The following is a 24,409-nucleotide window of genomic DNA, read 5'->3' on the forward strand; positions in this document are numbered from 1 at the left end:
AAACATAAAGCTCTCTTCCAGATTTCTGGCATCTGTTGAAAAATTGAAAAATCTGGCTGGACCTACATTCCTAAATAGCAATAACTGGTTGAACCTAAGTAGTAACTGCCCATTTAGACAGGACATGTACTCTAAAGTCCACCATAATCATCACCACCCCCTCTTCTACTGCCTGCACTGAGGTGGTGGGCCAGCTGCCACAAATCGTTTCACATGGCCACCTTTATCCATTTATTCTATCTGCCAAGCACCCAACAACATTGAGGTTTGCAACCCAGGATGCAGCAGAGCCAAAGGAAAGTGGAGACGGTAAGTGGTAATGAACCATCCTATTATATGAGGATAATCACTGTCAGGGGCTATATTCCCAGGCCTCACACACCCAGTGGGCAATCCCAGGGAAGACACATCTGTCTTATTATATGAAGTCCAAAGGGAAAGGAACTACAGAACCAATAAGTAGATGAGAAACATATTCAATGCAACATAAGAAAAAATGCCTACAAGGGTCAGGCACAGTGTCTCACACCTGTGATCCCAGCACTTTGGGAGGCCAAGGCGGGTGGATCACTTAAAGCTAGGAGTTTGAGATCAGCCTGGCCAACATGGTGAAACCCCGTCTCTACTAAAACTACAAAAATTGGCCATATGTGGTGGCGTGTGCCTATAATGCCAGCTACTCGGGAGGCTGAGGGAGGAGAATCTCTTGAACCCAAGAGACGGAGGTTGCAGTGAGTCAAGATGACGTCACTACACTCCAGCCTGGACGACACAGAGAGACTCTGTCTCAAAAGAAAAATGAAAAAATGCTTACAAGAGCCAGTGCTGTCCAAAGATGACAGACTACGTGGGCTTGGGAGGTGGTGAGTTCCCCATCACTAGAAATGTGCAAGCATATGGTTTATTACTGCTTCAAAATCAAAGGGCTTCAAGTATCTTATGAGGCAAGAGAAGGCATGAATCTTTCTATTTTACAATAGAAAAAAATACTGTTCTAAAACTTTCCTTTTTGTTAGGTCTGTAAATTATTGAAAAAGAGATAAAAGGGAATAAGTCAACAAAGAACTCAGCACTGTTTTTAAAAATCAGAACTTCCCTTCACAAAATTCACAAAGCACAAAATCTGTCTGACTAGGTGGACTGTTTGCATCCCACTGGCCAGATGATTCCCAGGGAGAAAGGTAATTGGCCTTGGGCGCTATTTTTGGTGACTGGTCAAATGTTCTTCAGAGGCATGCAACAAAGGCAACGGGATGAAAGTAAGAGGGTAAACAATGAAACTCCATCAAGAAGCTGCCAGTCCCTCCACAAAACTGCCATCTGCTGCTGACATCAATCCTTCAAGGGGCAGCTTCGGGCAAACAATGTGTCAGGGAAAACAAGCCTGGGAGAAAATCGGCCTTGTGACCTTGGGCAAGTCATTTAACATTAACTGGGCCTCAGTTTCCTCATCTCTGAAACTGAGCTCACACTAACCCTACTGTACATTGTGTGGGCCAAGAGTAAGTGATGCCTGGGAGTTAGCCATAGAAAATGCAGGGCCCTGGACACACATCAATAATTATGATGATGATTAACACACAGAATTTTAAAAGAAAAGATTCCAGAGGGTTTCAGGTACAGCCATATCCTGACCTGAATCTTGTGGGTGTCAATTCTAAAGGAATAACATGTAACTCCTTTAAACAGAATGCCAAGAAATTTAGTATTTGGAAGAGACAAGATCATTTGGACACATTTCCTGATGAAATGCCTGGTAATTGGTGCATTTCCGATAAAACTCATGGTGCTTGCTGCTTAGTTGTTAAAATAAAAGATGAAAGGTAAAAAAGCAAAAGGATCAGCTGGGCAATTAATGCCTAACTGGCCCTGAAGAAAAGTTTACTGGTCCAGCAGTAGCAATCCTTCCAAAATGAGATAAGCACATTTCCTACCAAGAAAATGATTATAAAACCTGAACTGTCCAAAACTCAACATCCTCTTCTCTCTCATGGCATTTTCATGGCAACCTTAATTTTTACAAAATAATAATAATTGGCCAAATTCATTTTATAAAACATAAACTCCCTAGAAAGAGTCTATTCAAAAATTGAAACTAGGCTTTAGTATTGAGCAGTTGGGTGAATTCAAATCTCTGACCAATAAAGGGCTTATTTGTAAATTTTCAGCAAGGCTGAGACATCATAAGTCCCTGTTTTCCACATTGAACTGAAAAACCGAAGACAGGAGACCAGAGAAGATCAGGGTTTTCTGCTCCTCTTGCCCTAGGATCTGCCCAGAGGTGATGAGCACGCTGCGTTTTTGACCAGAACTAAAAGGCAAAAAGACTGTTGGTGAGACTGGAAAAGAAACAGAGCCCTCCCGCCGTGGCTGCTCCACTCCCAAAGTTTCCCAAGCATCTGAAGCGTGTATGGCAGCTGCGGTGCCCGGCCTTCCTGCTGCTTTTAAGGAGGCCACCCAGCTCCCTGGGTCATTGGGTCTTCAGCTGCAGCAGCGCCCAGAAGCAGGCGTGGCAACCTCAGGTCACTTGAGCCCCAAATACCCAACTTGCTCAACAGCCTGTGCATAATCTCAAAGATAGGCCTCAAGGTCCACTGAAGATGTATTTTGTCCTTACTCTTTCTAGGAGAGGCCACAACACACCCGGTATCGCAGCAAGGAGAGCCATGAGCAGAAAGAAAACGGACGCCAGGAGGCACGGGCCCAGGCTTCCCACAGGGCACATCCTCAGAGAAAGGAGGAGCATGGTGGATGGAGCTTTTAGATTTTCCTTGCCAAAGCTGAGCCTAGAACGTGTAGTGGTGGGTGAAGCCCCAGTCTGGCCTGAATGAGGATGCGGCAAGCCTGCATTTAGCCATGCAATTGTGTTCGCTTTCCTTTTTCGCCTAGCTAGTGTGGATTTAGGGAGCGGCTTCTGAAAGAAGTATACACCCGGTGGCACAGAAGCTGCAACCAGCAGCCAGAGGTCATCTCGCCCTCCCGGCAGGCTTCTCCTGGAACCCCGGAAGCCAGGCAGCACCGACCAGCCCAAACAGCATGCTGAGGTGTTGGCTTTGAATGAAAGCTGATGACCCTAAACACCAGGGCACAGAGTGATTGGGCTGCACACCGCGAGATAATACATTTTCTGCACCAAGCTCCCTCTTTATGCCTAAATGCCTGCATTAGTCTGGATCAATATGCCCCATAACAGTTAATCCATGGCAACCCAGGCCAGCCCAGAGACACCGACAAAGAAGTGCCGCCCAGGGATGCTGCCTCGCTATGCACATGCATGTGAATTCCAGCCCAGAGAAAGAGGCGGAGGCAAAACCACCACCACCAACAGAAACCAAAAAGGGGGAGGAAAAAAGAGCAGATGGTAAAAAATATACCCCAATATTAAAGGGCTTTTACCGTAGCAGGGAAGGGGTGGAGGTAATGACTATCAAAATGGCCTTAGAGTGACATGTCACCGCCAAGATGATGGAGTATCGGCGACACTCCTAAAGTCAGGCATAGGATCCTCTCACACACCTGCAATGCAGAGACTGCTGCCCATTCCATAATCCACACTCTCAGCCCCAGCGCTATCTGCAGTTGAAACCAGTCCGGACTTGTGCGGCTGCCACTGTTCCTCCTCACAAAAAGATTATTGATGCATAACATTTCATAATGGCAGAAAGGAAAACGGGGGGCAGAGGGGGGTGGGAACCAGAATAAGAGAAAAACAAAAGGGGAGGAGAAGGAAAACTCTCCCAGCCCGCATCTCACCTTTTATTTGGGCTTCATATTCAGCAATGATCTCTTTGTCTTTCTTGAACTTAGTTTGAGATGACATCTTCCGACGTGGCCAAAGGAACTGACAGGCTCTTTGATTTATTTCTCCTTTTCTTTTCGAGTCCTCTCTCAAGCCCTGGTAATCACACAGCTCTGGTCGATTTCACAGGTTTAGGGACTAATCTCTTTCACTTGGCTGCAGAGCAGGGAGAAAAATCCTTCTCTGTCTGGGAGGAAAAATCTCTTTACTTGGCGAGAAATGGCTCTAGTAGCTTGCTCTGGTCAGCTCCTCTTGCAAAAGAAGAATCACCCTAGGAGCACAGTAACCTGCCCCAGATTTTCAAAGATTTTTCTTCCAAAAATAATAATAATAATAACAACCAAGAGCACTCATACACACATGCACACATACACACACTCACGCGTGCACAGGCACACTCACCGGGACACGCACACAGTTGAGCTGTGCACACAGGCATACACACACACCCTCACACGCACACACACTCGCTGGATCACTCACACACACACATCCACGAGAGGCGCGGCGCCTCCTCGGTCCTGCAGCCAGCCCTGGGCTCGCTTTTGAAGGCTCTGCTAAGTCGATGGTCAGGTTGCCAAAGGGCCGGTCATCTCGCATCCTCCCTCCCTTTGGTGCCTCTGGTCTGATGTCCAGTGAGGATCAAAGCCAGGAGAGCGAGATGGAAGTTTTCCTGCTGCAAGGCTTAAGCTCCGGTGAACCCAAGGCTGGACTGCTCACCCTGCAGGGCTGGCTGAGCTCTCCCCCACTGCTCACGTCACTAGACTCCGCCTCCCGGATTTTATAACAACTGACACATTGTAGCCTACAGGAGAGCAGAACTCACTGCAAGCAAAAAGGGGAAGAAATGCTCACAAAAGGGAAGGCAGCAGAAAAATAATCAGGTTGGTGAGTCTTGAGAGGCTTCTGCAAACTCCAAACGTTAGCACTTGGGTTAGGGATTTTTCTTCCAAAAACTTAAGATCCTCCCTTCTTTTGCATTGTGTAATTTAATTCAATTTCTGGAATCAACAGCTATATGATGGTCTGTCACTCTGCTGGAAGAGTCTAGCAGAGGGCCTGACCTATGTAGGAAAAAGCATCAATATTTGTTGAGCAGTTACTTGGTGGCAGAGAGACAACGCCAGCAGTTAAAGGCATGCAGCTTAGCAAAGCCATGCAGAGCAGGCACACTGGAGGCAGAACAGCTGGGCTATTGGCTTGTGGGGCTCTGGGCAAATTCATAAGTCAGACTGAGCCTCAGTTTCCTGGACAGTAAAATCAGCTCTCTTTGGAGGCTTTGTTATTCATTCTTTCAACAGGTATTTACTGAATGCTTACTATAGGTCTAGCACCATTCAGGGTACAGCAATGACCAGAACTGGCACACACAAAAATCCCTGACCTTCTGAAGCTCCCGGGGCTCCACATCACACAACTCCAGGAGTTTCCACCATTCATGCTAATATTCTTAGTAAAAAGCACCGCTGGAGTAGAATGCATTGTGAATGGTGCCCCCTGGAGTTGTACGAGGCAAGAGGCCCTGGGAGAGGAAGACCAAAAATAAGCATAATAAGTATATTATATAATATCATACAAAATGTAAAGGACTATGGGAAAAAAATATTGCAGGTTAAGGGACATCAGGAATGAGAGGAGCTCTTGAAAAGATCAAAGAAGAATGCAAAGTTAAGCTTAGCACACACTGTCTGGTGCATAGTAAGCACTTAGTAAACAGTAGCAATTGTTATTACCCTTTTATATCCCCCAACAACCCGACAACACAGGTATAAGCACCACCCTTTCACAGACAAAGGAGCAGAGGCTTGGATATGGGAAGTGACTTACCCAAGGTCACCAGCCTTCCAACCCAGGCTCAAAGTCTCCTGCATCCTACAAGGGAGACCAAACCCATTTCATGTGGACTTAAAGTAGAATAAGATTCATTCTGTAAAAATTGAATCAAGCACTTAAGAGTCGCTGACCACTGGAATTTCATATGCTAAGATTGTCACTAACATGTAGTGTCCCCTGAGTGTCCCCTGAGTGTCCCCTGAGATAAATGTTCCCAAATTTCTCAAAATAGGTATAGTCTTCCATTTGCGTTTATCTGAGTATACAATCAATGATTTGGTTTGGGCTCAGAAATGAATAGGTTATCCATGTTATTCCATCGAGGCTTCCTAGAGGACGTGGCAGCTTCATTGGGTGTCCCTAGGCAGGCATGGCAAGGGGAGTGAGGCGGGGCAGGATGTTCACCTGGAGCACGCAGCGTGAGCTGGGGCCCACAGGTGGCAAAGCACAAGACCTGCTTGGAGCAACCACAGGGAGAAGTCCAACTGGTGAATCACGGGGCTTAGTATAGCCTCGTGCCCAGAGGCAGGAGGTCACCAAGTTCAGAAATAGATGCCACTCGCCCGCAGCCCTTGCCATCACCCCACTGCTTCACACTTCCTCTGGACATGTTCAGGCCCTTTGCTGTCCTCTTCTAACTAGTTCAAACCTGCAAAAACCCCATGTTACCTGAGAAAGATAGGCACAGAGATTAACATCCCTGCTGCAAGCCTAGATTCTTCAAGAAAAATGAGAGTTAAAACCATACGCCTTGGAGTGCGACAGACTGGATTCTCTCCTGGCTTTGCCACGAGCCTTGAGCTCGTGAGAACTTGAGCAAGTGGCTCAACCTGCTTGTGTGCCCACTGGTGGCAGGAACTCGGTAAATGTCAGCTATTTTCACCATTATTAAAATTTAAAATCCACAAATAGTTCTAGGAGACCCATGTGTAGGGTTCTGAGCCATGGAAATGTCACAGAAATGTCACAAAAAGCCACATAAAACCAAGGCCCAAGATGGTGTAGCACTCTGAGCTGACACCTGACAGAGGCTGGGGTTTGGAGGAAGTCAGATGGTGGTTTACCTTGTGGCTCTGCTATGCACCAGCTGTGTGGGGGGCTCATGGAGGAATACACCCTCTCTGAGTCTTGGTTTCCTCATCTGTCATAGGATAGTGATCCACCCATGGCACAGGATCCAACACGATCATGGATTTAAAGTGCCTGGCATACAGCAAAAGTCTCACGGACACAATTTCTTTTTTAGGGCTGTTGAAATGTGGTCCTCAATGTTGGAGGTGGGATCTGGTTGGCTAGTGTTTGGATTATGCGGATGGATCCCTCAGGAATGGCTTGGTGCCCACCCCACGGTAATGGGTTCACAAGAGATCTGGTTGTTGAAGAGTCTGAGACCTCGCTCCTCTTCCTTGCTCCCTCTCTCACCATGTGGTATGCCTGCACCTTCCACCGTGATTGGAAGCTTCCTGAGGCCTCCCCAGAAGCCAACCAGATGCTGGTGTTATGTTGGTATAGCCTGCAGAACCATGAGCCTAATAAAACTCTTTTTTTTTTTCTCAAGATGGGGTCTCACCATGTTGGGCAGGCTAGTCTCAAGCAATTCTCCCACCTCAGCCTCCCGAAGTGCTGGGATTGCAGAGTGAGCCACCACACCCAACCAAATAAAACTTTTTTCTTTAATTACCCAGCCCTAGGTATTCCTTTACCACAATGTGAAATTGACTAATTCAGGGCCCAGCTAAGCTGAACCTAGAACTACAGCTTGGGCTCCACAGATACCCAGATTGGAAAAAGGAAGAGAGGAAAAAAAAAGAGGAAAAGGTCGGTGTCCCCTGAAAATCCATTACCACACACAATGAATCCACATCATCTGGAATCTTCTATCCCCAAGAAGACGTGGGTGTGACCTGGGCAGGCCCGGAGTACCAGGTGCTCACCCTTCCAGTCCTCCCCACAGCCCACCCCAGATCTCCTGCCCTCCTGTGACTACTCCTCTGCGAAGCCATTTTTTTCTTGCTGTCTGAGAACCAACTGCTATTCCCAATGTTTACCCTTCATGTAGTAGTAACAGAAACCAAATTTGTCCCCAAATAAATGTGGTAGGTGTGAGGGGAGGGCCTCTACCATGTGATTTGATCTATGCCACCCACTAAGGACAGAGGAGCCCCTGGAAGTGTTTATTCCATTTCCTTGGGGGTCATCTCCTGAATTCTTTTAGATATTCCTGAATGATACTGATAGCTAGGATGTATCAAGTTCTCTCTCCACACAAGCACGGGGCCAAGCACTCTATATAGATTTTATCACTGATTTTTTTGCTACAGCCCCATGAGTCCAGTGCTGTAAATCATCCTTGTTTTCAAGTTGGGTAAACAGAGGCCCAGAGCAGTGAAGCAAGTTGCCCAAAATCATAAAGCTAGCTAGTAACTTAATTGCATTGAAGCCTGGGTCTGACTCATAGCAGAGCCCAAGGACTTAAACAGTGCACGATTCTATCCCAGAGGAATCAGCATAGGAATAATTGCTATCAAGAAATAACCCGTTTTTTTCATTCCCTATAATTACATTGTTTCAATACAGAGTTCAACATAAAGTTTTCCATTTAAAAAAAGATTTTGGGGTTAAAAATATAAGGAAAACATGTCACAAGTGACCACTGGTGAGGCATAAATTCCAATAACAGCTGAACAATGCAAAACTCACTGAACTGGTTTCTTTTCCTGGTAGAAAGAAAAAAGGCTTCATTTGAAGAAAAAGTGGCCAGAATAGTTTTTGGTTTAAGGTACTTTTATTTTTCTGGTCAAATATGAACACCTCTCCCTTGCCGAGATGACTAATTTTGTGACATTCTCCACACTGCTGCCAGCGAATGCCTCCTTGGGCAGCTCAGTGAAGAATTCTGCCCTTCAAGCCCCGCTCTGCAAAATGAAAGCAACAAGCAGAACTCAGCTAGTTGATGCCAGATTTTAATAGAATTAATAGTGATGACGACAACATGCCTAGTGTGTGTATATTGCTTTATATTTTGTGAGGCTCTTTCATATCATTTGTCGTTTGTGGTCCTCACAATAACCCTGGGAGGGGCAGAATGGCAATCCCTGTTTCATTGGTAAGGAAATACATGGACAAGCAGAGGTTTTGATGGTACAGTTGTTTTATAACCTCAAGTGTAAGGATGACCTTTCCAACTGTGTCACAAAACCCATTAGCTGGAAAAGCTGACAAATTCAACTACAGAACAATACTTACAAAATTCTGCTTGACAAAAGCAAAGTCAAAGACCAATGGCAAGCTGAGAAACAATAGTTGCAAGACCTATCATAGGCCAAGGAATAATTTTTCTAATATCAATTCAAACAAATACTCACACGTGAATATTCACAGGAGCCCAATTCACAGCAACTAAAAGATAGAAACAACCCAAATGTCCATCAGTGATCAGTGGATGAATGGATAAACAAAACATGGTGTATCCATAGGCTGGACTATTACTCAGCCATAAAGAGAAGTGAAGTACCAATACATGCTACGGTATGGAGGAACCTTAAAAATATTATGCTAAGTTAAAGAAATACACAGATTGTATGAGTCTATTTATATGAAATACCCAAAACAGATATATCCATAGAAAATTCCATCTCTATGGTCACAGAAGAGTGGTTGCCAGGGGCTAGAAAGAGGACAGGCAGTAGCTGCCTAATATGAAGTACCAAGTTTATTTGGTGATCATTAAAATGTTTTGGGACTGGGGGAGTGGCTCACACCTGTAATCCCAGTACTTTGTGGAGCAAAGGCAGGAGGATCGCTTGAGCTCAGGAGTTCAAGACCAATCTAGGAATCACAGAGAGACCTCTTCTCCACAAAAAAAAAAAAAAAAAAAAAAAAAAAAAAAAAAAAAAAAATTAGCCAAGCATGGTGGTCCATGCTTGCAGTCCCAACTAGTTGGGAGGCTGAGGTGGGAGAATGACTTGAGCCCAAGAGGTGGAGGGTGCAGTGAGCTGTGACAGCAGTTGCACCACTGCACTCCAGCCAGGGCAACAGAGCAAGGCTCTGAAAAAAGAAAGAAAGAAAGAGAAAGGAAAAGAAAGAAAGAAGAAATAAAGGAAGGAAGGAAGGAAGGAAGGAAGGAAGGAAGGAAGGAAGGAAGGAAGGAAGGAAGGAAGGAAGGAAGGAAGGAAGGAAGGAAGGAAGGAAGGAAGGGGAGAGAGAGAGAAAGAAAGAAAAGAAAGAGAGAGAGAAGGAAGGAAGGAAAGAGAGAAAGAAAGAAAAAGAGAAAGAGAAAGAAGGAAGGAAGAGAAAAAGAAAGAAAGAGAAAGAAAGAAGGAAGGAAAGAAGAAAGAAAGAGAGGGAGGGAGGGAGGAAGGAAGGAAAAAAGAAAGAGAGAGAAAAAGAAAGGAAGGAAGAGAGAGAAAAAAGAAAGAAAGAGAGAGAAAAAGAAAGAAAGAAGGAGGGAAGGAAGGAAGGAAAGAAAGAGAGAAAGAAAGAGAGAGAGAGAAAGAGAGAAAGAGAAAGAGAGAAAGAAAGAAAGGTAGGTAGGTTTTGGAACTAGACAGAGGTGACAGTTGTACAACATTGTGAATGGACTAAATGCCACTGAATTGTACACTTTAAAATGGTAAACTTTATGTTATGTGAATTTGACCTCAACAAAAAATAGCTACTAAAAGAAAAGAAAGTTTCTACAAATCTATGAGAATAATGCCAACAACCCAGTAGAAAAATCAGTTAAAGATATAAATAGCAGCTCACAGAAAGGGAAATACACATGAAATGTTAGCCCACCTCACTCATAATGAACATAAGTCAGGCATGACTGGAAACACGGGCTCTAACAATGCCCACAGGACACTGTGTCTTCCTCCCACTCTCCATTCTGCCTCTGTATGGTGGCAGGCTCTCCCTTTAAGATGGCAAAGATAGCCCCCAAAACCCCCAAGCTTACATTCTCACAGGTTGGCAATCCTGGCAAGGAAGGCAAAGTCTTTCCCAGAAGTTCCAGCAAAAGTTTTGGAATGGTCAACTGGCCCCTGCTGGGGCCCCTGGCTATCCCTGAACCAATCGCTGGAGCCAGGCTTGTTCTGCTTGGCCAGACCTGGAGAGTGGGCTTGCCCTGGCATTTTGGGATGGGGTCAGTCCCAAACAATCCGGCCCTAAGAGGTGAGCCCCAGGAGCTCCCAAAGGAGGATCAGGGTGCTATTGCAGAAGGAGGAGGCTGGGCAAAGTCAACATGCATCTGCTACAAAAACAATGTGGAAAAGAAGGAAGATGGAGTAATAACAACTTGAAATTATCCAGCTTTGATGCTTATAAAGCATCTTCTCATTTAGTATCATGATTCTTACACAGTCCTTTGAGATACGTTATATTTTTCCCATTTTACAGATGAGGAAATGAAGGCACAGGGAGGCTGAATGACTTTTCCAGCATCCCATGGCTCACAACAAATGGGAGAGCTGGGCAAGAAATCAAGACACCTGACCCTGCATCTGGTGTTTGTTCTCTCATCCACCCAGGTCGGGCTCTACCGAGAGCACATAGGAACCTCACAGGCCTCACACATGCTCTGCTCATCAGTCCCCACTTCCTTAGGAAAGGATGGGAAATCAGTCTCTTGGCCATCAGGACCTGTCACTGAGCTGCTCGGCAATGCTGCAGAGGTCCTCTGGCTTTCCAAGAACATTCCCATTACTCAGCCCACCTGTCCCCGTGTGCATCCAAGGACTGAACAGCTTCAGTGACAGCAATTCACAGCTGAGCCCCAGATTCTAATTCTGCAAGAACAGAAGGAAAGACTTCAAATACCCAAGCCCTTGACTACATTGCTAGCAAAGTTTGCTCATTTCCAATGATGACAGGGAAGGCTTTAAATGTCTCCCACTGTGGAGGAGACCTCTGGCTCTGCAACTGCCTAGGAGAGTCTAGGTCCCTGATGGAGAGTTAGCTGGCCCTGTGGACATGCACCTAAATCATGTCTTAAAATCTAGCTTAAAGCTTACACTTTGAGAAGCAGAGTAACAAGAACAGATTCTAGAGCTGATATTTGCAGTATGGCTTCTACCAGGTTTAAGGGAACATTTGTTCCTCTGATGAGACCTTAGTCTGATGCACATTTCCAGCCATTCACTCCCCATCCCTCATCCACTCCTCCCCAGGGGAGAAAAAGTGACTTAGCTGATTGGTAAATTTGGGAGAGACTAAGTTCACACATTAATCTTCTCTTTTCAGCTCTGCCTGCATTCTGCCCCTGTGGAGGAGACCTCTGGTTCTGCAACTGCCTGAGAGAGTCTAAGTTGGTGATGGAGACTTAGCTGGCCTGGTGGACACATACCTAAACCATGTCCTGTAATCTAGCTTAAAGTTTACACTTTAAGAAACAGAATAACAAGAATAGATTCTAGAGCTGAGTTTAAAGCCTGGCTCCACCACCAATGAGCTGTGTGACCCTGGGCAAGTTGTTAGCTGGTACCCAGTAAGTGTCACATAAGTATCTGTTAAATACAAATCTCCATATGTCTACTTCCTTTATCTAGTTCTCAGTTAGTTCAGAACCAAAATGGGAAAGAAAGGTGTTATATATTGCCCCTATGAAAGTCCAACACAAAAGAATTTACACCTTATTTTTTTTTAATTCTAAGGCATGGGATATGCAATGGATTGAATGCTTATGTCCTCCTAAAATTCATGGGCTGAAGTTCTTACTCTCAATGTGATGCTATTTGGAAATGGCTTTGTGGGAGGTAAGTAGGGTTAAATGAGGTCATGAGGGTGGGGCCTTTACGATGGGATTAGTGCCCTTTGAAGGAAGACACCAAAGCAAGCTCTCTCTCTTTCTTTCTGCCCTATGAGGACACACTGAGAAGATGGTCATCTGAAAGCCAGGAAAAGAGACTGCACCAGACCCTGACCATGCTGGCACCCTAATCTCAGATTTCCACCCTCCAGAACTGTTAGAAAATACATTTCTGATTTTTAAGCCCCAAGTGTGTGGTATTTTATTATGGCACCCTGAGCTAACGCACTCAGGTTGGGAAGCCTAAAGAATGGTTGTTTGAAAATAATAATAACAATGTGAAAAAGAAGGGCATAGGAAAAGAAAGTGGTCTACCAAATGCTATGAATAGATGATTTTTACGAATTCATTTACTTGCTCATTAACAAAATATATCTTTTTTTTTCTTTTTTTCTTTTTTTTTTTTTTGAGACAGAATCTCACTCTGTCATCCAGGCTGGAGTACAGTGGCGCGATCTCGGCTCACTCCAACCTCCACCTCCCAGGTTCAAGGAATTCTCCTGCCTCAACCTTCCGAGTAGCTGGGATTACAGGCACCCACTACCACACCTGGCTAATTTTTGTATTTTTTGTACAGACGGGGTTTCACCATCTTGGTTAAGCTGGTCTCGAACTCCTGACCTTGTGATCCACCCACCTTGGCCTCCCAAAGTGTTGGGATTATAGGCATGAGCCACTATGCCCGGCCTGAACAAAATATATCTTAAGCACTCGGTATAGTCTAGGCATTGAGATACACACAATCATGAACTGGACAGAAATAGTCCCTACTGTTGAGAAGACCTCAGTTTAACGGAAGAGACTAGTAAACAAGCAATTGTAATTCAACATGATGGAAAAGTATAGGGTCCCATGGGATCACATGTAAAGGCACTTGACCTAGACTTGGAAACACAGAAGTGGTTTCTTGGAGGTGAAAATTTCTAAGCTGAGCTTAGAAACACAGAGAGTTGGAGGGAGCCCACCCAAGTAGGGGAGGGAAAGTATTCCCAGCTAAGAGAACTGCATGAGCCAACGGGACAATTGGTGTTAGCTGCAGCAGAGTGCCAGGCGGAGAGTGGGAAAGGTGATGCTGGACAGTAACATGGGCTGAAGCGTGAGGAGCCTCCTAGGCTGTACTAACAAGCTCGGAGTTTCATCTGGGTTCCCCCAGGAGCGCTGAAGGGAACTGACATCAGATTGGCCTTTGAGGAAGGCAACTCTAGTGGTAGAGTGGAAACCAGACTAGAAGAGGCAAGAAAAGGAGCTAGAAAATATTTTGAGAGACAAAAGTGGGTTAGACAAGATGATGCCGTATACCATCGTACTGAAAAGACTGGGCACTTTATAGACACTAGCTCTCGGTATACTCATATCGGTGGCACCACATACTGGGTGCTATCATTGTCCCCTGTATTTTTGGATGCAGAATTGAGCTACAACATGAATACTGTCTCCCTCTAGGGTTAGCTACTGCCTTTTCTCCGTGATCCCAAGGCCCCGTCTTCTCCCACCTGAACAGCTTTAGGAGCTCCCTACTGGTCCCTCTGTCTCTGCTCGTGCCTCCCTCCTATTAGCGATCAACCCTGGAACCAGAGTGAGCTTTTCACATGTGAATCAGATCATAACACTTTCCTGTGGGCAGTCCATGATGTCCTCCCTGCACTTAGAGTTGAATGCATGCTTCTCCCCATGAGCCCATGGGATTGGGCATCCGCCTCACTCCTGAGCCCATCTCATGCTTCTCTCCCTCTTGCTCCCTACTCCAGGCCATGCTTCGCCTACTTATATTTCTGCAGTGCTCCCAGTACTTTCTATTCATTCAGATCCTCCCCGGGTCTTGGCTCCTGCGTCGCCTTCTCAGACAGGCCCACCCAGACCACCTTATCCAAAAAACAACTCCAGCACATTTCATTGTTTCATTTTTTTCATAGGGCTACCACATTTGAAGTTATCTTATTTACCTACTTTTGGTGGGGGCAGTGGGTAATTTTTTCTTTTTTTTTAGAGAGAAGGTCATGCCCTGTCACCCAGGCTGGAGTGAAGTGACATGATCACAGCCTTCTGCAGCCTGGACCTCCTGGGCTCAAGCAATCCTCTCACTTCAGCCTCCCAAGTAGCTGGGACTACAGATCGTGCTGAAACATCAGGTGTGACCTGAAACACCAGGAGCCCAGCTAATTTTTTTATTTTTTTGTAGAGATGGCGGTGGTCTCACTGTATTGCTCAGGCTGGCCTCAAATGCCTGGGCTCAAGTGATTTTCCTGCTTTGGCCTCCAAAATGCTGGGATTACGGGCATGAGCCACCATGCCCAGCTACATATTTGTTTGTTCACTTAATGACTATTTCCAGACTCTCCACACCCCACCTCCACTAGACCAATGTGTCTAAGAGAATATTCTGCATTGGTGAAAATTTTCTGTACCTGCACTGTCCAATATGATTGTCACTAGCCCCGGGTGGCCATTGAGCACTTAAAATGTGGCAAGTGTGACTGCAGAACTGAATTTTTAGGTTGGCTTCATTTAATGAGTTTAAATCTAAATAGCTGGGGGCCGGAGGTAGGGCTGGCAAGATGGCCAAACAGGAACAGCTCTGATCTGCAGCTCCCAGAAAGACCGAGAAGGTGGGACTTCTGCATTTCCAACTGAGGTACCCAGTTCATCTCATTGGGACTGGTTAGACAGCAGGTGCAGCCCATAAAGGGCAAGCAGAGGCAGAGTAGGGCGTCGCCTTATCTGGGAAGCACAAGGGGTCAGGGAACCCCCTCCCCTAGCCAAGGGAAGTCATGAGGAACTGTGCCATGAGGGACAGTGCTATCCAGCCCAGATACTAGCTTTTCCCATGGTCTTCGCAACCCACAGTCCAGGAGATTCCCTCGGGTGCCTACACCAGGGCCCTGGGATTCAAGCGCAAAACGGGGTGGCCATTTGGGCAGACACTGAGCTAGCAGCAGCAGTTTTTTTTCATGCCCTAGTGATGCCTGGAATGCCAGAGAGACAGAACCATTCACTCCCATGGAAAGGGGGCTGAAGACAGGGAGCCAAGTGGTCATGCTAAGTGGACCTCACCCCCATGGAGTCCAGCAAGCTAAGAATCACTGTCTTGAAATTCTCACTGCCACCACAGCAGTCTAAAGTCAACCTGTCATGCGATTGTCACTAGCCCCAGGTGGCCACTGAGTACTTAAAATGTGGCAAGTGTAACTGTAAAACTGAATTTTTAGGTTGGCTTGGTGTGGGGAGTGGCGTCCACTATTACGGAGGCTTGAGTAGGTGGTTTTCCCCTCATAGTGTAAACAAAGCCACTGGGAAGTTCCAACTAGGTGCAGAACCCACTGCAGCATGGCAATGCCGCTGTAGCCAGACTGCCTCTCTAGATTCCTCCTCTCTGGGCAGGGCATCTCTGAAAGAAAGGCAGCAGCCCCAGTCAGGGGCGTATAGATACAATTCCCATCTCCGTGGGACAGAGCACCTGAGGGAAGGGGCAACTGTGGGCGCAGCTTCAACAGACTTAAACGTTCTTGCCTGCCAGCTCTGAAGTGAAGATTCACAGCTCTGAAATGAAGAAATCACAGAGAAATCTCTCTGAAGAGAGCAGAAGTTCTCCCAGCATAGTGCTTGAGCTCTGCTAAGGGACAGACTGCCTCTTCAAGTGGATCCCTGACCCCTGTGCCTCCTGATGGGGAGACACCTCCCAGCAGGGGTTAACAGACACCTTATACAGGAGAGCTCCAGCTGGCATCTGGCAGGTGCCCCTCTGGGACGAAGCTTCCAGAGGAAGGAGCAGGCAGCAATCTTTGCTGTTCTGCACCTCCACTGGTGATACCCAGGCAAACAGAGTCTGGAATGGACCTCCAGCAAACTCCAGCAGACCTGCAGAAAAGGGGCCTGTTAGAAGGAAAACTAACAAACAGAAAGCAATAGCATCAACATCAACAAAAAGGACGCCCACACAAAAACTCCACCAGAAAGTCACCAACATCAAAGACCAAAGGTAGATAAAGCCTCGAAGATGAGGAAAAACCAGAGCAAAAAGGTTGAAAATTCCAAAAACCAGAATGTCTCTTCTCCTCCAAAGGATCAAAACTCCTCACAAGCAAGGGAACAAAGCTGGATGGGAAATGAGTTTGACAAGTTTGACAAGTTGACAGAAGTAGACTTCAGAAGGTGGGTAATAACAAACTCCTCTGAGCTAAAGGCGCATGTTCTAACTAAATGCAAGGAAACTACGAACCTTGATAAAAGGTTACAGGAACTGCTAACTAGAATAACCAGTTTAGAAAAGAACATAAATAACCTGATGGAGCTGAAAAACACAGCACAAGAACTTCAGGAGGCACACACAAATATTAATAGCCAAATCAATCAAGTGGAAGAAAGGATATCAGACATTGAAGATGAACTTAATGAAATAAGCATGAAGATAAGATTAGAGAAAAAAGAATGAAAAGGAATGAATAAAGCCCCCAAGAAATATGAGACTATGTGAAAAGACCAAACCTACATTTGATTGGTGTACCTGAAAGTGACAGGGAGAATGGAATCAAGCTGGAAAACACACTTCAGGATATTATCCAGGAGAACTTCTCCAACCTAGCAAAACAGGCCAACATTCAAATTCAGGAAATACAGAGAACACCACAAAGATACTCCTCAAGAAGAGCAACCCCAAGTCACATAATCGTCAGATTCACCAAGGTTGAAATGAAGGAAAAAATGTTAAGGGCAGCCAGAGAGAAAGGTCGGGTTACCCACAAAGGGAAGCCCATCAGACTAACAGTGGACCTCTCTGCAGAAATCCTACAAGCCAGAAGAGAGTGGGGGCCCATATTCAACATTTTTAAAGAAAAGAATTTTCAACCCAGAATTTCATATCCAGCCAAACTTCATAAGCAAAGGAGAAATAAAATCCTTTACAGACAAACAAATGCTGAGAGATTTTGTCACCACCAGGCCTGCCTTACAAGAGTTCCTGAAGAAAACACTAAATATGGAAAGGAAAAACTGGTACCAGCCACTACAAAAACATACCAAAATGTAAAGACCATCAACACTATGAAGAAACTACATCAACTAATATGCAAAATAACCAGCTAGCATCATAATGACAGGATCAAATTCACACATAGCAATATTAACTTTAAATGTAAATGGACTAAATGCCTCAATTAAAAGACATAGACTGGCAAATTGGATAAAGAGTCAAAACCCATCGGTGTGCTGTATTCAGGAGACCCATCTCACGTGCAAAGACACACATAGGCTCAAAATAAAAGGATGGAGGAAGATTTACCAAGCAAATGGAAAGCAAAAGAAAAAGAAAAAAGCAGTGGTTGCAATCCTAGTCTCTGATAAAATAGGCTTTAAACTAACAGAGATCAAAAAAGAAAAAGAAGGGCATTACATAATGGTAAAGGGATCAGTGCAACAAGAAGAGCTAACTATCCTAAATATATATGCACCCAATACAGGAGAATCCAGATTCATAAAGCAAGTTCTTAGAGACCTACAAAGAGACTTAGACTCCCACACAATAATAGTGGGAGACTTTAACACCCCACTGTCAATATTAGACAGATCAATGAGACAGAAAATTAACGATATTCAGCACTTGAACTCACCTCTGGACCAAGCAGACCTAATAGACATCTACAGAACTCTCCACCCCAAATCAACAGAATATACATTCTTCTCTGTACCACATAGCACTTATTCTAAAATTGACCACATAATTGGAAGTAGAACATTCCTCAGCAAACACCAAAGGATGGAAATCATAACAATCTCTCAGACCACAGTGCAATCAAATTAGAACTCAGGATTAAGAAGTTCACTCAAAACCACACAACTACATGGAAACTGAACAACCTGCTCCTGAATGACTATTGGGTAAATAAAGAAATTAAGGCAAAAATAAATAAGTTCTTTGAAACAAACGAGAACAAAGATAGAACGTACCAGAATCTCTGGGACACAGCTAAAGCAGTGCTTAGAGGGAAATTTATAGCACTAAATGCCCACAGAAGAAAGCAGGAAAGATCTAAAATTGATACCCTAATATCACAATTAAAAGAACTAGAGAAGCAAGAACAAACAAATTCAAAAGCTAGCAGAAGACAAGAAATAAATAAGATCAGAGCAGAACTGAAGGAGATAGAGACATGAAAAACCCTTCAAAATAATCAATGAGTCCAGGAGCTGGCTTTTTTTTTTTGAAAAAATTAACAAAATAGATAGACTGCTCGCCTGGCTAATAAAGAAGAAAAGAGAGAAGAATCAAATAGACACAAGAAAAAAATGATAAAGGGGATATCACCACTGATCCCAGAGAAATACGAACTACCATCAGAGAATACTACAAACTCCTCTATGCAAATAAACTAGAAAATCTAGAAGTAATGGATACATTCCTGAACACACACAACCTCCCAAGACTCAACCAGGAAAAAGACGAATTGCTGAATAGGCCAATAACAAGTTCTGAAATTGAGGTGTAATTAATAGCCTACCAACCAAAAAAAGCCCAGGACTAGACAGATTCACAGCTGAATTCTACCAGAGGTACAAAGAGGAGCAGGTACCATTTCTTCTGAAACTATTCCAAACAATAGAAGAGGGACTCCTCCCTAACTCATTTTATGAAGCCAGCATCATCCTGATACCAAAACCTGACAGAGACACAGCAAAAAAAGAAAATTTCAGGCCAATATCTCTGATGAGCATAGATGCAAAAATCCTCAATAAAATACTGGCAAACCGAATCCAACAGCACATTCAAAAGCTTATCCACCACAATCAGACGGCTTCATCCCTGGGATGCAAGACTGGTTCAACATATGCAAATCAATAAATGTAATCCATCACATAAACAGAACCAATGACAAAAACCACATGATTATCTCAATAGATGCAGAAAAGGCCTTCGATAAAATTTAACATCCCTTCATGCTAAAAAACACTCAATAAACTACATATTAATGGACCATATCTCAAAATAATGAGAGCTATTTATGACAAACCCATAGCCAACATCACACTGAATGGGCAAAAGTCGGAAGCATTCCCTTTGAAAACCAGCACAAGATAAGGATGCCCTCTCTCACCACTCCTATTCAACATAGTATTGGAAATTCTGGCCAGGGCAATCAGGCAGAAGAAAGAAATAAAAGGTATTCAAATAGGAAGAGAGGAAGTCAGATTGTCTCTGTTTGCAGATTACATGATTGTATATTTAGAAAATCCCATCGTCTCAGCCCAAAAACTCCTTAAACTGATAAGCAACTTCAGCAAAGTCTCAGGATACAAAATCCATGTGAAAAAATCGCAAGCATTCCTATACACCAATAAAAGACAAACAGAGAACCAGATCATGAGTGAACTCCCATTCACAATTGCTACAAAGGGAATAAAATACCTAGAAATACAACTCACAAGGGATGTGAAGGACCTCTACAAGGAAAACTGCAAACCACTGCTCAAGGAAATAAGAGAGAACACAAACAAATGGAAAAACATTCCATGCTCTTGGATAGGAAGAATCAATATAATGAAAATGACCATACTGCCCAAAGCTACCATTGACTTTCTTCACAGAATTAGAAAAAAAATACTTTAAATTTCATATGAAACCAAAAAAGAGCTGGTATAGCCAAGACAATCCTAAGTAAAAAGAACAAAGCTGGAGGCATCACATTACCTGACTTCAAACTATACTACAAGGCTACAGTAACCAAAACAGTATGGTAATGGTATCAAAACAGATATATAGACCAATGAAACAGAACAGAGGCCTCAGAAATAACACCACACATCTATGACCATCCGATCTTTGACAAACCTGACAGAAACAAGCAATGGGGAAAGGATTCCCTATTTAATAAATGGTGTTGGGAAAACTGGTTAGCCATATGCAGAAAACTGAAACTAGACCCCTTCCTTACACCTTATACAAAAATTAACTCAAAATGGATCACAAACTTAACTGTAAGACATAAAACCATTAAAACCCTACAAGAAAACCTAGGCAATACCATTCAGGACATAGGCATGGGCAAAGACTTCATGACTAAAACACCAAAAGTATTTGCAACAAAAGCCAAAATTGACAAATGGAATCTAATTAAACTAAAGAGCTTCTGCATGGCAAAAGAAACTACCATCAGAGTGAACAGGCAACCTACAGAATGGGAGAAAATTTTTGCAATCTACCCATCTGACAAAGGGCTAATATCCAGAATCTACAAGGAGCTTAAGCAAATTTACAAGAAAAAAAATTAACAACCCCATCAAAAAGTGGGCAAAGGATATGAATAGACACTTCTCAAAAGAAGACATTTATGCAGCCAACAAACATATGAAAAAAAACTCATCATCACTGGTCATTAGAGAAATGCAAATCAAAACCACAATGAGATACCATTTCACACCAGTTAGAATGGTGATCATTAAAAATTCAGGAAACAACAGATGCTGGAGAGGATGTGGAGAAATAGAACACTTTTACACTGTTGGTAGGAATCCAAATTAGTTCAACCATTGTGGAAGACAGTGTGGTGATTCCTCAAGGATCTAGATCCAGAAATACCATTTAACCCAGCAATTCCATTACTGGGTATATACCTAAAGGATTATAAATCATTCTACAATAAAGACACATACACACCTATGTTTATTGCAGCACTATTCACAGTAGCAAAGACTTGGAACTAACCCAAACGCCCATCAATGATAGACTGGATAAAGAAAATGTAACACATATACACCATAGAATGCTATGCAGCCATAAAAAAGAATGAGTTCATGTCCTTTGCAGGGACATGGATGAAGCTGGAAACCATCGTTCTGAGCAAACTAACACAGGAACAGAAAAACAAACACCACATGTTCTCACTCATAAGTGGGAGTTGAACAAAGAGAACATATGGTGGACACAGGGAGGGGAACATCACACACCACCACCTGTCGGGGGTGGGGGGCAAGGAGAGGGATAGCATTAGGAGAAATACCTAATGTAGATGACAGGTTGATGGGTGCAGCAAACCACCATGGCACATGTATACCTACATAACAAACCTGCACGTTCTGCACATGTATCCCAGAACTTAAAGTATAATAATAATTTAAAAATCTAAATAGTCATATGTGGCAAGGGGTCATTGTTTAGGCAGAGCCACCTAGAGTACCTGCTCTAAGACAGCAGGAGCTGTGTCTGTTCTTGTATCCCCAGTGCATACAACTATGCCTGACATATAGTAGGTGATCAATAAACATTCCTTATGTGAGAGAAGAAAAATACAAACAAATGAAATCCCTTCTGACCATCTCTCAGCTCCGCTCCCCACACTCACTGGAGGCCCTGAGGCCTCCTTCCATCCGGTTTTTGTTTTTGTTTTCAGCACTGACCTTAGGCATTTGGCAGAAACACCAGGTGCCAGGGCAGCAGAGTCAATTACTCCCTCCACTGCACTCCATTTGGAGGCAATACCCCCTGTGAGGAGGTGGGATGGTAATGAGGCCTTACCAGGCCCCGATAAATGCTGCAGCTGTTTCCTATGCAGTCATTTGGGCTTTATGGAATGTGGAAGTGAGTGGCTTGGCCTATAAATCCATGTGAATCGCTTTGTCTATTCCTCCTCCTCCTCCTTTGTGTAATGTTGGAAGTCACAGAAGGGAGAACCAAGTCAGTGTTAGGTCAAGAAACTGAATTCAATTAAAGTGTTATTTGGACCCAATCTCTTTTAGGAAATGAACTCAGCATCGGGCTGAATAATACACATTTTGCAAGTAAGGGTTCCTCCTGGACTCCATTTAAGCAGAGAAAGATAATTCAGAACAGACATTCAGTCTGGTCTTGTTTCTACCTAGCGAGGATTTAGGACATCTACATTATCCCACAGCAATAAGACTTCTACTTCTCCCTGTAATGGCCCCAAATGATGACTGAGAAAGATATGGCTCCCAGGGCCTCTGGAAAACACCTTGTTAATTGTGCCCAGGATTGGTTGGGAAAACAGCAGACAGAGATGCTTTCAGATATTAACAAACATGGGACAAAAACCAGAAATGATGGTTGAATGATGAGATCAACTACAAAAGTGGCTCAAGTCGAACTTCCCAGAGTTCATGCTGTGCCATATGCAGTGGTTTCAGTTGGGGTCTGTTCTAGATGCAGTGGGTGCAGTTGGGGGCTGTTCAGGATGCCGTGGGTTCATTTGGGAGCTGTTCTGGATGCTGTGGGTGTAGTTGGGGGTTGTTCTGGATGCCGTGGTTTCGGGTGGGGTCTGTTCTGGATGCTGTGGGTGTAGTTGGGGCTGTTCCGCATGCAGTGGGTGCAGTTGGGGGCTGTTCTGGATGCAGTGAGTGTAGCTGGGGTCTGTTCTGGATGCCATGGGTGTAGTTGGGGCTGTTCTGCATGCAGTGGGTGCAGCTGGGGGCTGTTCTGGATGCCGTGGGTGTAGTTGGGGCTGTTCCGCATGCAGTGGGTGCAGTTGGGGGCTGTTCTGGATGCCGTGGGTGTAGTTGGGGCTGTTCCGCATGCAGTGGGTGCAGTTGGGGGCTGTTCTGGATGCCGTGGGTGTAGTTGGGGCTGTTCCGCATGCAGTGGGTGCAGTTGGGGGCTGTTCTGGATGCCGTGGGTGTAGTTGGGGCTGTTCCGCATGCAGTGGGTGCAGTTGGGGGCTGTTCTGGATGCAGTGAGTGTAGTTGGGGTCTGTTCTGGATGCCATGGGTGTAGTTGGGGCTGTTCTGCATGCAGTGGGTGCAGTTGGGGTCTGTTCTGGATGCCATGGGTGTAGTTGGGGCTGTTCTGCATGCAGTGGGTGCAGTTGGGGGCTGTTCTGGATGCCGTGGGTGTAGTTGGGGCTGTTCCGCATGCAGTGGGTGCAGTTGGGGGCTGTTCTGGATGCTGTGGGTGTAGTTGGGGCTGTTCTGCATGCAGTGGGTGCAGTTGGGGGCTGTTCTGGATGCTGTGGGTGCAGGTGGGGTCTGTTACAGATGCCGTGGGTGCAGCTGGGGCTGTTCCACATGCAGCGGTTGCAGTTGGGTTTGTTCCTGAGGATGTGAAGAACACTTTGGGGCCTACTCTGAGAAGCTAAGTCCCGCTCTTATCATGAAGGGACAATAAATGCAACCATTGTATTTCCCAGGTCACACCTCTGAGAACTGCCAGTCACGTGGTCTCAGATGTATTTTCTCTGGTGCTTAGAAATTGTCCTTCTAAGGACAATGTCCTTCTAAGCACAAAGACTGGGGAAGTCTTTGTGTTATAGCAGGGGTAAGGGGTATATCCCCATATGCTGTCTGGACAATAGACAAGCTTCTGAATATCAGGTGCCCTAAAAATTATAATAATGGGAATAATAGTTGCCATTTAGGAAGCCCCAACAAGGTGCTGTTTTCTGTGCAAGGCCATTTTCTACATTACCTCAGGGAATCCCCATGACAACTCTAAGATAGCTACAGCTATTGCCGTTTTACATGTTTAAAAGGGTTGAGGGGATACAGAAGAGTTAAACTATCTGCCATGCTGGGGAGACCCCTGTGGAAGGAAGCAAGGATGGCCTCAGACCAACAGGAAGCAAGGACCCAAGGCCCTTATCCAACAACCCAGGAGAAACTGAATCCTGCCACCAACCATGTGAGTCAGCCTGGAAGCAGATCTGCCATGGGCAGAGCTATATCCTCCCCAGATTCACATGTTGAAGCCGTAACTACCAATGTGACGGTACTTGGAGACAGGGTCTTCAGGAGATAATTAGGGTTAGATGAGGTCATGAGGTTGGAGCCTGAGGATGGGATTAGTACCCTTATAAGAAGAGACCAGAGAGGAGAGTCTCTCTCTCTCTCTCTCTATTCCCCTCCTCTCTCTCTCTTCCCCCTCTCTCTCTCTGCCATATGAGGACACAGTAAGGAGGCAATAGTCTATAAACCAGGAAGAGACAGCCTTCACCAGAACCTGGCCATGCTGGCACCCTGACCTCTAAATTCAGACTGAGAAGCTCCAAAGTTGT

The 24,409-nt window shown here is 44.8% G+C and overlaps 1 protein-coding gene and 1 long non-coding RNA gene across 2 annotated transcripts in view; one reads left to right on the forward strand and one right to left on the reverse strand.

The window, feature by feature from the left end:
- Positions 1-4,522, reverse strand: part of SRGAP3 (SLIT-ROBO Rho GTPase activating protein 3) — a 267,671-nt gene extending 263,149 nt beyond the window's left edge. Inside the window, exon 1 of the mRNA XM_010369901.2 lies at positions 3,754-4,522. Coding sequence (XP_010368203.1) covers positions 3,754-3,820 — 67 coding nt within the window. The 5' untranslated portion in view covers positions 3,821-4,522. The remainder of the gene's footprint in view (positions 1-3,753) is intronic.
- A 100-nt stretch (positions 4,523-4,622) lies between these two features.
- LOC115896459 lies at positions 4,623-12,607 on the forward strand. The gene is made up of 3 exons (XR_004056351.1): positions 4,623-4,687; positions 11,855-12,098; positions 12,476-12,607. It is a non-coding gene; the product is annotated as an uncharacterized LOC115896459 (long non-coding RNA).
- Positions 12,608-24,409: the final 11,802 nt, after the last annotated feature.

The sequence above is a fragment of the Rhinopithecus roxellana genome, chromosome 1, assembly GCF_007565055.1.
Source record: "Rhinopithecus roxellana isolate Shanxi Qingling chromosome 1, ASM756505v1, whole genome shotgun sequence".
In the NCBI taxonomy this organism is placed as follows: domain Eukaryota; kingdom Metazoa; phylum Chordata; class Mammalia; order Primates; family Cercopithecidae; genus Rhinopithecus; species Rhinopithecus roxellana.